The sequence below is a fragment of the Carcharhinus amblyrhynchos genome, chromosome 3 (genome assembly GCF_965287045.1).
Source record: "Carcharhinus amblyrhynchos chromosome 3, sCarAmb.v2.hapA, whole genome shotgun sequence".
NCBI classification, from domain to species: domain Eukaryota; kingdom Metazoa; phylum Chordata; class Chondrichthyes; order Carcharhiniformes; family Carcharhinidae; genus Carcharhinus; species Carcharhinus amblyrhynchos.
Window position 1 is genome coordinate 29,584,120 of NC_137326.1, and position 13,062 is coordinate 29,597,181.

Below are 13,062 nucleotides of genomic sequence, written 5' to 3' on the forward strand. Positions count from 1 at the left end.
AAAATCCCCTAGTCGCCACATCCAGAGCCTGTTCGGGTATACTGAGGGAGAATTTAGTATAACCAATGCACCTAACCAACACGGCTTTCGGACTGCGAGTAGAATCCAGAGGAAGCCCATGCAGACACAGGGAGAACGTGCAGACTCCGCACAGACAGTGACCCAAGCCAGGAATCGAACCCGGGTCCCTGGCGTGGAGAGGTAGCAATGCTAACCACTGTGCCACCGTTTTGCCTCATGCCACCCTACATTATAATACCAGGGCAAGATGCAGTTGGAGAGATAGTGGTTGTAAATCAGTTGAAGAATGTGGCCTCTTACATATTAGTGTCACTTCACTACATTTCTTAAGACTAGAGTGGTTAGCATTAAGGAAACAAGACGCTAGTTCATTGTAGATTATCTCTTAGAAGGGAACCTTACACACGATGACAGTGTGAAAGTTTCAGCTGAATAGGAAGAATAGGTGAAGACTGATTCCGGTAATTTACAACGAGTTTGTTCATTTAAAAGAGCGTTTTATTCAGATGAAAAGACAGAAAATGCCAGGAATATTCAGTAGGTCAGTTAAGATTTATGGAGAGAACAGACAGTTAATGTTTCAGATAAGAATCCTCTACAAATCAGTCTGCTAAGATATCTAAATTCCGTTGGCAAGCTCAGCAAGTAGCAAATCTTGCACAACTGTGGAGAAACTAGCAGTATTTATATAATGAGTAAAACAAGGAGTGAAAAACCTACCACGTGGGATAGACTGAACTACGAGTGAGTCAAAATGATAAGTCTGTACAACAACTGCACAGATCAGATAAAACCATCAGTAACCCACTTCTTCCTTCACAAAGTTTTTTTTCAATAAAAGGACTAAACACTTTCATTTGAATTTTCAGGTCCTTGAGTCTAAATTTCCAGATTCAAAGATGAAGACGAGACATGAATGAAGCTTCTGTATTCTCTCGGAAAAGATGTCCAGAATACTCCCAACTTTACAGCAAGGGCTGCAACTTGAGCATGTGTGAGATACATCTTGCATACAAATTCACACTTGTAGCAATTTTTGTCAGGTTCTGCTCATTTTAAAGGGATTGAAATAAAAGTGGGCAGTGATTGGCATGAAACGTTCTGGCTGAACAGGGACAGTAGGTAGAGATTGGCACTGAAAGAGTGAGCAGGAAGAATTTTCCTTAGGGAGAAGACAGTTTTCTTCAGGTGATAAACCAAGGATTGAGCTGAATATCAGACACTTGATACTTTCATAGAAAGCACGCATACAAACCCTTCATGGTGCCGCAACAGACTGGTCCTGGTCTCTTTAATTTGTACACCTAACAATAGCTCAAGCAGAGATAATCCGCCAATACTGCATCCGTAATGCATATCTATCATCTTCAAATATGTCAAATTACACTCACAATCTGAGAGTTTCCCTAAAAATTGCTGCTCTCTTTTAATTGTCTACAAATTTGAATTGAAATTAACTCATGTCTTTTCAAAGGCAAGAGTAGAATTTGATTCCCCCCAATATGAATGCAACATCTGGCAGGAGCTCCACTCACAGAAGCACAAAAACAGCTGCTGGCTCCCTCCGAGCCTCACTGGCAGCAGGACAGGATTTCCAACAGCACCAGTGCGGTGATGGGAACAGACAAAGATCCTTTCGTGTGGTGTTTTGAGCTTCTCTATTTCCTTGGTGTTGCACTGGTCTTGGCACCAATCACTCAAACATGCAGCCCTGGGTTTGCTTCAACTTCAATGATAACTGATCTTACTTCTAGAACTAGCTCCAGCGCAAAGAATGATCTACTGTGCTGAAGTTTGTTTTGCGTCTGAACACAGTTAAATCAGGATATTAATAAACAAGTGCATCAGGGAGGCCAGAATGTACCGTAAACCAGAGCTGTCCCTGTCACAAGGCTCTTCTTTTCACAGATTGTGGCAGCCGAGGTGGACCAAAAGTACACACATTTCACAATTCACTTTTCAGCTTCAAAGGGCAACTAAATGATTACAAGCTGGATTTAATTGAAGCCATTACTAAACCTGCCTAATGAGGTAATAATGCTCATGACAATTCATAGAATCCCTACAGTGCAGAAGGAAGCCATTTGGCCCACCGAGTCTGCACCGACAACAATCCCACCCAGGACCTATTCCTGTAACCCCCACATATTTATTCTGCTAATCCCCCTATGCTAGGGACAATTTAGCATGGCCAATCAACCTAACCCGCCCACCTTTGGACTGTGGGAGGAAACCGGAGGAAATTCCCACAAACACAGGGAGAACGTGCAAACTTCATACAGACAGTGACCCAAGGCCGGAATTGAACTTGGATCCCTGGCGCTGTGAGGCAGCAGTGCTAACCATTATGCCAGCGTACTGCCCCATGCTGCACAATTAGGAAAGAAACCATCATCTTCTCTGCCAAAAGTCAGGCAACAAAATTGTCACATATTCCTTTTAACCAATTTTTCGTGATTGCCATGGGAAGCTGGGGAATGGTACAATTGCAAATGTTTATAACTTGAGTATTGCTGAAAAGAGGGAAACATTGTTGAAACTTCGTCTTGCACACATCAGGACAAAAACAAGAATGCAAAATTTCAAACCATCAGATCAATTTACACCAAAGGAGAAATGAGCGTGCCAAGACAATCAGGATTCTTTCCTCTGGTAGTATAAATTGTTGTGGTTGCCTGAAATTTGACAGTTGTGCATTTGTCCTGATGCGCGCAATATGAGATGCTTCAGCAACATGTCTCTCTTTTCAACAATATGTAAGTTCTTTCCCCTCTCACTTTAAACCTATGCCCTCTAGTTTTGGACTCCCCCATACTGGGATGGCATGATGGCACAGTGGTTAGCCCTGCTGCCTCACAACACCGGGAACCTGGGTTCAATTCTGGCCTCGGGTCACTTTGTGCGTAGTTTGCACTTTCTCCCCATGTCTGAGAGAGTTTTCTCCGGATGCTCTGGTTTCCTCCCACAATCCAAAAATGTGCAGCTTAGGTTAATTGGCCATGGTAAATTGCCCCTTACTGACAGGGAGATTAGCAGGGTAAATAAGTGGGAGATAGGGCCTTGGTGGGATTGTGATGGACCAAATGGCCTCTTTCTGCACAGTAAAAAGTCTGACAACACCAGGTTTTAGTCCAACCTATTTATTTGATAATATACTCACAAGCTTTCGAGGGACACCCTCTTCGTCAGGTGACGAAGAGGGTGTCCCTCGAAAGCTTGTGAGTATATTATCAAATAAATAGGTTGGACTAAAACCTGGTGTTGTCAGGCTTTTTACTGTGTTTACGCCAGTCCAACGCCGGCATACCCACATCAGGTCTCTTTCTGCACTACAGGGATTCTTTGATTCTATGAAAAGACATTGGCTATTCACCGTATCTATGCCCCTCATGAATTTATAAACTTCTATAAGATCACCCTCCCCCACCCTGTCTATCTGTAATGACACTTTCAAGGAACTACTTACCTGCATCCCTAGGTCTTTCTGTTCGACAACACTCCCAGGGCCCTACCGTTAACTGTGCAAGTCCTGCCCTGGTTTGTCTTCCCAAAATACAAAACCTCACTTTTATCTGAGTTCAGCTCCATCTGTCATACCTCCGTCCACTGGGTTCAATAAAGTTCTCCTTCACCCTCATCTCTGTCAACTGTTCTGTAAGAAGTCAGTCTGTTCAATACATTTATTGTGGATTGATCCATATCGGATGTTCATGTGTATCCACTTCTCACTCTCATCAAGTGCAAGAATCCTAATTTATATCTCCCCTCCATTGTCCATGGATGCTGAGACCAACTAATAGCCGATCAAGATAATTCAGAATGGGGTGGAGAAAAATAACTCAAAAATGAATGAAAACATTTCACTGCATCTGGAATCTGTAAAATGTGTCTTGATTGTGGGTGTCAGCCAGACTCTGACAGCACCAATCTCAAGTCAAGAGATTCTGGCTCAAACTTCATTCACGAACATAATTTAGGCCAGTGAAGCCAAAGCTATTGACCATAGGCTCCTCAATCCTTGGCTATATAGCACAGAGCTCAGACAAACTAGAGCTGGTGATTCTTATTATCTGATTTGTCCAGTTAGCTGTAGCTTGAAAGACTGGAAAATAAGTATTGTTCTATTACTTTTAGTGCGATGGTCTAATTGGTGGGTAGATCCTAAATTGGAACATCAGTGGCCTGTTGGTACCCAATACAGACCAATGAATGGAAGTATGGTCTTAAACTTAATGGATGCCTTTGTGGCTAAACAGTTTACTTCAACGCATTCTACATAGAAAATGAATGTGAGTATTATTGTTGGCCAATGCAGTACAGAAGAAAAACTGTATTATATGAAGTACCACATACAATATTCAACCAAGATCTCACCTACCTGTTCCATCGGTTCAGGTGGAGGTTAATACATTATTTCAAAAACAATGTTCTGAACAAAAGCTTCCCCCGCAACCCAAACCCACCTCAGTCAACATCACCAATGTTCTGAACCCCATTCCCCCTCCTCAGTCAACATTCTAAAATCAGAATGACTGGTCATTCATTTCATTGTAGGATCTTGCTGTGTGATCCTGCTAATTCTTGTGGGAGGAGCACTCGAAAGATGTGGTAAAGGCATGTATTTATGTACAATCCCAGTCATACCCAGCCTTTAGGATGAGAGTGTAGTCATGATACACTTACCCCATTGAAATTCCAACCACTGACTGTGGAAAGCAGGGAGGAGGTGCTACCTTGTAAGGCAGACCTAGGAAACAAAAAACAAATAAAAAACTTTTACTGTCAGGACCTTTGACAAACATCAGTAACAGATTAAAATCCAATATCAGTCAGGGGTCATCTGTATTTCAATGGCAATTAGGGATGCTGGCGTTTTCATTGATCCCTACATTTCATGATAGTATTTTAAAAATCCATTATTTCTCCTTCCATTTTGTCCTACACATGACCATGTTAAATTTCACATGCCCTTGTTCCATGCCTATTAACAACAAAACCTGAACAACATTCAAGTTTGGGCTAAGAGGTAATTATTTGCACCGCACAAGTACTAGTCAATGGCTATCTTCAACAAGAGACAATCTAACTACCTCCCCTTGATACTCAGTGCCATTTTTTTCACTGACTCTCCCACCATCGATAGATATCCTGTAGTCACCATTGGCCCAAGGCTTAACTGGACCCGCCACAAACGTTGTGACTACAAGAACAGGTCAGAAGTTGAGAATTCTATGGCGGGTAACTCATCTCATGATTCCTCATAGGCCATGCAGTGAAGATTGCTGAACCACATACACTGAATCCTATTACCTTGTTGCAGTTAAAATAGCAATAGGGTGGGGAAGGCACAGATAAGGCCTTTACGCAACCATTCATTGGCCAAATAAGTGCCTCAATTTCACAGTAACTTTGTTGCGGTGTTAATGTAAACCTTATTTGTGACTAATAAATAAACTTTAAATTTTTCAATAGACCCAAGGGCAGTCAGGCTGATACCTTCCCCACTCAATTTAAATTGGGCAACAAGTTGTAGGTGGGCAAGAACATGGTGGGAAGGCTATTCACTTTATTTTTTTAGTCTCCTCTCACCTTTAACAAGGCTGGTGGGGAGGCCAAATCCAGCCCCAAGTTGTCATTGTAAATTAACCCTAATGCTGGTCACTCAGCACCCTACACAGAACCTCCTCCCCTCAACTCCAACATTACTCCTCTGGTTTGTTGGGAGGGGAAGTTAAGGAGACGACTATCAAGCTTCCATCGTGACGATGGTGTGAATATTTTTAACACATAGACCTTGTTTCCATCTGACTTGCCCACCTGTCAGAACCAGTAGTAGTAGCAGTGCTAGAAAAAGGTGTTTACCAATGAGAGCAAGATGTGACTGACGGCCATGTGACCACCAGTCAGGTATTTGAAAACATAATCAAGAGGCAAGGATCATTGAGAGAGAAGGTGTCACCATCTACAGGCCAAATTTCAGTCAAAGACAGAATGTTAGCACGATCCTCTATAGTCAGGTGAGTGAATGGATATTCTGGATGGAAATTCAGAGAGATACACACACACACACAAACAGACAGCAATTGTAGATCTGCTTGCAGATAGCGGTGCAATTAAAACGGGAAAGAGGTTGCTGATTTTAACCCTAGAATGAGAAGATCTGAGAGAGAGGAGGGTGAGCAGTTGAGATTACTGTTTGCAAGAATATAGCTAAGGATATTTAAATGGGTTCCACAGAGCATGCTGGAAGGAGAGAGACCCACAGAGCATAGTTGTGGATTTATTGAAGGGGCATTCAAGTTTAGGATGTGGCAAGAGAGCTGGAAGTGGTGACTGGATTGCAGAGGGATCGAATGGGGAAGGAAAAATAATCCAAGCTGAATCAATGGAAAGGTAGAATGGTGAGGTGACATGGGGGAAAGAGAGAGTGGTTTAAGAAAGGTTGAGGATAAACGGATTTGGCATGACAGCCAAACCACACATGTAAATGATTAGGAAGAGGAGCTGAGTGATGCAGACATGGTAGAGATTAAGTGAGACATGTCACAGTTGTAATCAAAGGACTGAAGGAAAGAATCTGGAACCAACACAAGTTAAAGTTAGAGAGTCTGTGGTGGAATGAATTCAACATGTAAATAGCGTGGAATTAGCTTTGAATGTCTAAAATCCATCGTCCAGGCTGAGGGTTTGTGAGAACTGATCATTACTTGTTTATTTATTTGTGTTACAAGTAGGCTTACATTAACACTGCAATGAAGATACTGTGAAAATCCCCTAGTCGCCACACTCTAGTGCCTGTTCAGGTATACAGAGGGAGCAGTTAGCACGTCCAGTGCACCCAACCAGCATGTTTTTCAGACCGTGGGAGGAAACATGAGCACCCAGAGGAAACCCACGCAGACATGGGGGAGAACGTGCAGACTCCACACAGACAGTTATCCAAGTCGTGAATTGAACCCGGGTCTCTGGCGCTGTGAGGCAGCAGTGCTAAACCACTATGCCACTCCCCAGGCCACCTTTTCAATATTCCCCATTCATGGAACCACAATTCAACTCACTACATTGTGTCTGTCTCATCCCCGCTCCCTCAACCAGTCAACTGGGTCACTCAATTGAGCATCTTACTCTGGCTGCACCAAAGCCGAAGTAAATCATGTAACTATGTTTGATAGATAATTTATTTAATCCACAAATGGACAAATTAAGGAACTTACGGACTTCATTTAAATTATTAAAAACAAAACTATTTTGTTCCTTAGCTTGGTGATACTACTTGCTTGAATGTTTTAAATAACATATGCTGCAAATTTATGCAGCATCTACTTTTCACCTAAAATATGGACAGTGGATGAACAGGGAGGGTATTTAATGTATTCAGCATTTAGAATATAAATGATTCACTCTGAAGTCCATCCATTTTCAGCTGGGATCTACCCAAACCACTGGTCATAGTCATGCAATGAAGGAAGGTAAGCACCTTATAACATTTAACACTGAGTCATTAATACTGAAAGCATTTAATGTATTATTTATCTCGCTGCAACTTGTGAGACCTTGCAGTGCACATACAAGATAGCAGGGCAGCATCATGGCAGAGTGGTTAGCACTCTTGCTTTACAGTGCCAGGGACCCCAGGTTCAAGACCAACCTTGGGTCACTGTCTGTGTGGAGTTTGCACATTCTCCACGTCTGCATGGGTTTCCTCCGGGTGCTCCGGTTTCCTCCCACAGTTCAGAGATGTGTAGGTGGATTGGCCATGCTAAATTGCTCCTTGACATCCCAAGATTTTTAGTTTAGATAGATTAGCCATGGGAAATGTTCAGGGTTATGGTGATAAGGCCTGTGTAAGGTACTCTCTCAGTTCAGAGAGTCAGTGGCCTCTTTTGTACTGTAGCGATTCTATAATTCTATGACATATTTCCCTCCACATTTCAAAAATGCTTAATTCATTGTGAAGTGTTTTGGCCTATGCTGAACAGTGCTGTATAATACAAATATGTTCTTTATTCTAGAAGTTTGTCTTTACAGATACAGGAACTTGCAGGCGGACTCCAGTGAAGCCTATTTCAAAGGAGCACATTCTTCTGGGAGAAGGTTACTTCGGGAAATTGTCAAAACACCTTCAAGCCAATCGCAAAGTGATAGTTTGAAACTACTTATCCAACGTTGTGAAACCATCAGTTACTTGGAATCTTTATATCTGAAGACAAACAAAATTAATCTGTTTAAATTGTCAACATAAACATTGGCGATACAAAAATCAAACAGTGTTCCATGACTAAACATACAAAATAGTGACACTACTGGCCAATTAGAGAGATACAGCATGAATGGGATCAAATATTTGGTCATTTGTGTGAAAGTAATCAACTTTTGATCTTTTTGTAAACAGTTTATTAAAAAAATGAAAATATCTTGCAGCAGCGTTAGTTATTACCATGCCACACCACGTGATTTGATTTGGTATGTTAGAACTTGGATAAGAGGACTTTCAGATAACAATTCTGCAATGTGCTGCCACACATAAAGGCAGACAAATCATCATTCTCTTCTATTCCTATGTTCATGAATTCCATATTTATTGCTGGGTTCTTGCATGTGCAAATCCACGTGCCCGCCTGCATGGGCAAATCCACGTGCCCGCCAAGCTCTTTTTTGCTGCAGTAAGAAATCTTATTTTGAGCCACGCAGTTAGTGCCAAAGTTCACTGACAATATTTCACTGCCAATCTCCATTCCAGATACAAGTGTATGCAATTTAGGTAATTTGATTATTACATCAGGTAATCAAAAGCTCACATTAAGAATTAGAACAATCTTATTAAAAGATAACTTAAATAATAACTCAGTACTTCTGGCATGAAGGAACTTGGCAGGTCATATATGGCCATCATTCCTATTCTTAAGGCAGCAGTAGGTGGTGATTTTAAAGTGGATGACTAACAACATATCACCCATGTGTTGCAAGCCTGCACTATACAATGAAGTGGAAGTGCCCACACTAAATGGAGAACTTTGCTTGAATAAACAGTGGGCCTCGCACTTTCAGAATGCTATTAATAACATCCCACCCCCAAAGTATGGCAATTACATTTCCAACAGCTCTGCCCACCTCACTGTCGATGTTTACTGTTCTGACATCCTAACAAGGCCGAACTGTGCCACGGAGAACCAAGGTCTGCTCAGATTAATCAAGTAACACAAACATCATTATTGTACATCCAATCCATCACTCAGATGTTATCAACTTGTGGATCCCCCTCCCCAATCGTTAGAAGTGATAACTCCTTAAGGGAATGGGGGTGGAAAACAACAAGAGAAAAAATGGCTAATGTTAGGGACCACGGTTGGATATTGCTGATTGATTTCCTACAGCAATCAAGCAAGTTCCAGGATATCACGGTTAACGTTAACTTCTTTTTTAGAAGGATGTTTAAAGATCTGCCATCTGGATATGTATAACAGCATCTCCGGCATCTTTCAGACACGCTGGGGGAGGGGCAGGGGATTCTGCCGGCTCACCGTGCTGCTAGAGCAGTGCAGCAGGCTGGGACACGTTAGGGGAGGCCGTGTAGCAGCCTTCTCGCTGGGCACCCTGGCCTTCACACGTTTCCAGCATTGCCAGGCCCACACCAGACATCAGCGCAGAGCTGAATAAATCGTTTAAGATTGGGGGTTTGCATCCTATTAGCAGGCCCAGGATTGAAATCTCCAGGCTGCTAGTGTCTCCCCCCCCACCCCCAGGACTGGTTCACTCCAGCGGGGTTTATAACATTGCCCCACTAATTTGGAGTTGATAGTCTGACCCTGCTGGAGTAAAGGATGGCCATGGAGATCCCCTCAGGAGGTCAGGGAGAGAAGGGTGTGTGCGCACCCTCAGGCATTGCCAGCGCCAACCTGGCCCCCAGCACTGCCCAAGGGGCAAAGTGGCAATGCCCAGGGCACACCTTGGCACTGTCCCCCACACACCAGGCAATGCCAACAGAGGCAGGGCAGGGAGTTCCCACTGCCATTCTGTATTTGGGATCATAGGCTGGGGGTGGGGGGGGGGGGGGGGGTGCGAGATGGGAGCTTAGAATTGTTTTGGAAGTACTCCCCCCTCTGTTTCCACAATCATGCACCTTGCTATTAGGGATTGTGAGAGACATTTCCCTTATTAGATAGCATGTATTAACACTCAGTGATGTCCTGCGGAAATCCCATCTTGTCTCAAGTATAAAATTACACAAAAATTCTGATGAACCAACTTTTTGATGTACAATTTCAGTGAATATGTCATTATATTCAAGTGACTTTTGGAAGCCATTTTTAAGGCTTTAAAAGGTGTTCATTTAAAAGGTAGGTTCACTTTCTTTGCAAAATCTACAATATGGCAATTGTGACAATTGTCAAACCATCCCCTAAAAAGCATATTGTGTATCCAAACTAAAATGATAAACCATCTGAATCAGGTGACAATTTGGATGGGCGTCGTACTTTTGATGCCACTAATCACAGCACGTTTTAAACAAATCTGTACTTCCACATGCGCTGCACCACTACAGCCTGTCATAAACTAATACTAAAGTTAGAAGATGGAAAGGCCTGACAGACTAATCTTTTGCATGCTGGATTAACAAATTGGAATACTGCTTAATATTTCCTTTCGTTCATGTCTGAATTAAGAACATTTCTGAAGAATGGAAACATAGGGAATCAGCTCACTCTAATTTCTACATAGCTCAGTCTTCCAAGGCTTAGCTCTGCCTCTGACAATCTGTCACGCCATGTGAAGAAGCATCTGTCCTCTGTACAGCTTTGTCCGAATTCCCTACCTGGCCTCATTGTAATTATTTTCTATTGTATCATTGCAGATCATACTGGAGCACCAACATACTTCTTCTCAGTGCCATTGCTTATAAGGCACCTGATCTTGAATTATGTAACACTATAAAGCATTACTATTCCAACACACTTGGTGGGAATGGACCTTTTCTGCAATTGCAGGGGCACTTTTCCTGGTGTAATTTTTTTTTAAATTAAACATCACAATTAGCAGCTAAAATCCAATTTAAAATCAAGAACACAAAAACAAGATTTTTTTAAAAACCAAAAATTGTAATTGGCAAAAAGGATAATTATTTGATATGTTGAGAGATTATTAAAAAAAAAAGGTCCAGTCTCAGCAGCCACCATCCTTGTTATTTCACAATGTCTGAAGCTGAGTAAGTTGGTTCCATTAGATCTGCAGATACAGCATTTGGCCTTGTTGCTCGATTACGCTACACTGCAGCCCGTTGACAACACCTTGAAGTTGGAAACAAATGAATCATATCTGAATGCTCCAGTGCACAGTATTATTCTTCCATCCCTCCTACACAGTGAGCGATAGATGATTCATTTTTGTTCATCACCACAGGGGATTCTGCATCTACCAAGTCAATCACACAGCCAGGAGTCAAGCTTTCCTCCAGGTTAAAATATTAAAGAATTAGAATCAGAGCAAAAATTGCTGATTTCTGCTAATAAACTGATAGAGAGCAAAAAGAATGCCTTTTTTTAAAAAGTACACATAACAACCAAACTCAGTCCCGATCAAGGCTGTGTGGAAATTCAAACATATCCATCAAAAACCTCTGTCCTTGTTCATGGCTAGGGTTCTCCAGCAACGCTGAGAGTGAAGAGTTTTGGCTGGAACACCAAATTCTACATTCTCACCAGCAGGGGTGCATGGACAAAATCGGAGAATCCTGCCCATCAAGTCACAAAACTTCTAACTATCCAACATTCATTTGCCCTCACTCTGAATAGAAACATTCTTTATCAAAATAGTGTGACCTACTTTCTAAAAGATTCGTCACAGAAAACCACCCCAGCCCTCACCCCAATTCCCACTATGCTTCCCCGGTGGATGAGTTCTCAGTAAACTTATGTCAAGGTGGTGGTGAACTTGTGGCACTGCTGCCTCAGCGCCAGGGACCTGGATTCGATTCCAGCTTCGGCTTACTGTCTGTGTGGGGTTTGCACGTTCTCCTCATGTCTGCGTGCTCCCCCCCGCCCCCCGCTGTCTGAACGATGTGTGCGTTCCGTTGATTGGCCATGCTCAATTGACAATGTCAGAGGCAAAAGCAGGGCACATATGTGGGGTAATGGGCCTGGGTGGGATTGTGGTCAGATGCAGACTCGATGGGCTGAATAGCCTCATTCTGCACTGTAGGGAATCTATGAACTGGCTCAAGAGTCATTCACACAATCACATTATGAAATAACTTGTATCCATTTATTATTTTTCTTGGACTTACACTGAGCACATTCTCTGCCTCATTCTTTTTGAGGGATGGGAAAAATATCTTGGGAGGTGATGGACCATAAGCTGAGGCCTACTGAAGTGTGGGGGCGTACATCTCCAAAAAGGTCAAGAATGATTGGGGAGATAATTCAGCCTGGCAGCTGCTTGTGTTTATGAGTAACACTGCCTACTTGAACAAGGTGATTTCTGAGATAATATGCAGTGTTTCAGTTTTACCAAAGAATGTTCATCCTCCAATAAAAAGTCTTTTGAAAGGGTATAATTTTTCAACTTTCTTCCAGAATGTGAAACTGGCATTGCATATCCTTCTATCGATAGAAAAGCTAGCAGTTGTATAACCAAACCAAACCCAGAATACCCACCTGGTGTTAAGTTCCACAAATGGGAAAGAAATAAATTACCAGATCATCTATTTTAGGAGTTGTTTGTGAAATGAATATTGGCCAGAACTCCCCACCTCTACTTAGAAAAATATCTTGGGATCCTTTTCATTTACGTGACAGAGCCTCAGTTTAATATTCCATTCAGAAGATAGCACCTCCAATGCAGAACTTCCTCAGTACAACACCGAAGTTCCAGCCTAACTTACGCACTCAGTCCAATTTGATAGGCTATTACGCTCAACATCAGTTTGGATAACAGCAATCGACTCCAGGCACAGATCTGTCCCATTCATTTCCGTAGCACTGAATTCCTGACTGGAGCAGATTATTCTGCTGAAACATAAAATACGCTGTAATACTTTGCAGCTTT

The 13,062-nt window shown here is 42.3% G+C and overlaps 1 protein-coding gene across 1 annotated transcript in view; it reads right to left on the reverse strand.

The window, feature by feature from the left end:
* The window catches only part of arhgef3 (Rho guanine nucleotide exchange factor (GEF) 3), a 307,012-nt gene that overhangs the window by 194,201 nt on the left and 99,749 nt on the right, over nt 1–13,062 (reverse strand). The window contains exon 2 of the mRNA XM_080182718.1: nt 4,705–4,768. Coding sequence (XP_080038844.1) covers nt 4,705–4,768 — 64 coding nt within the window. The remainder of the gene's footprint in view (nt 1–4,704; nt 4,769–13,062) is intronic.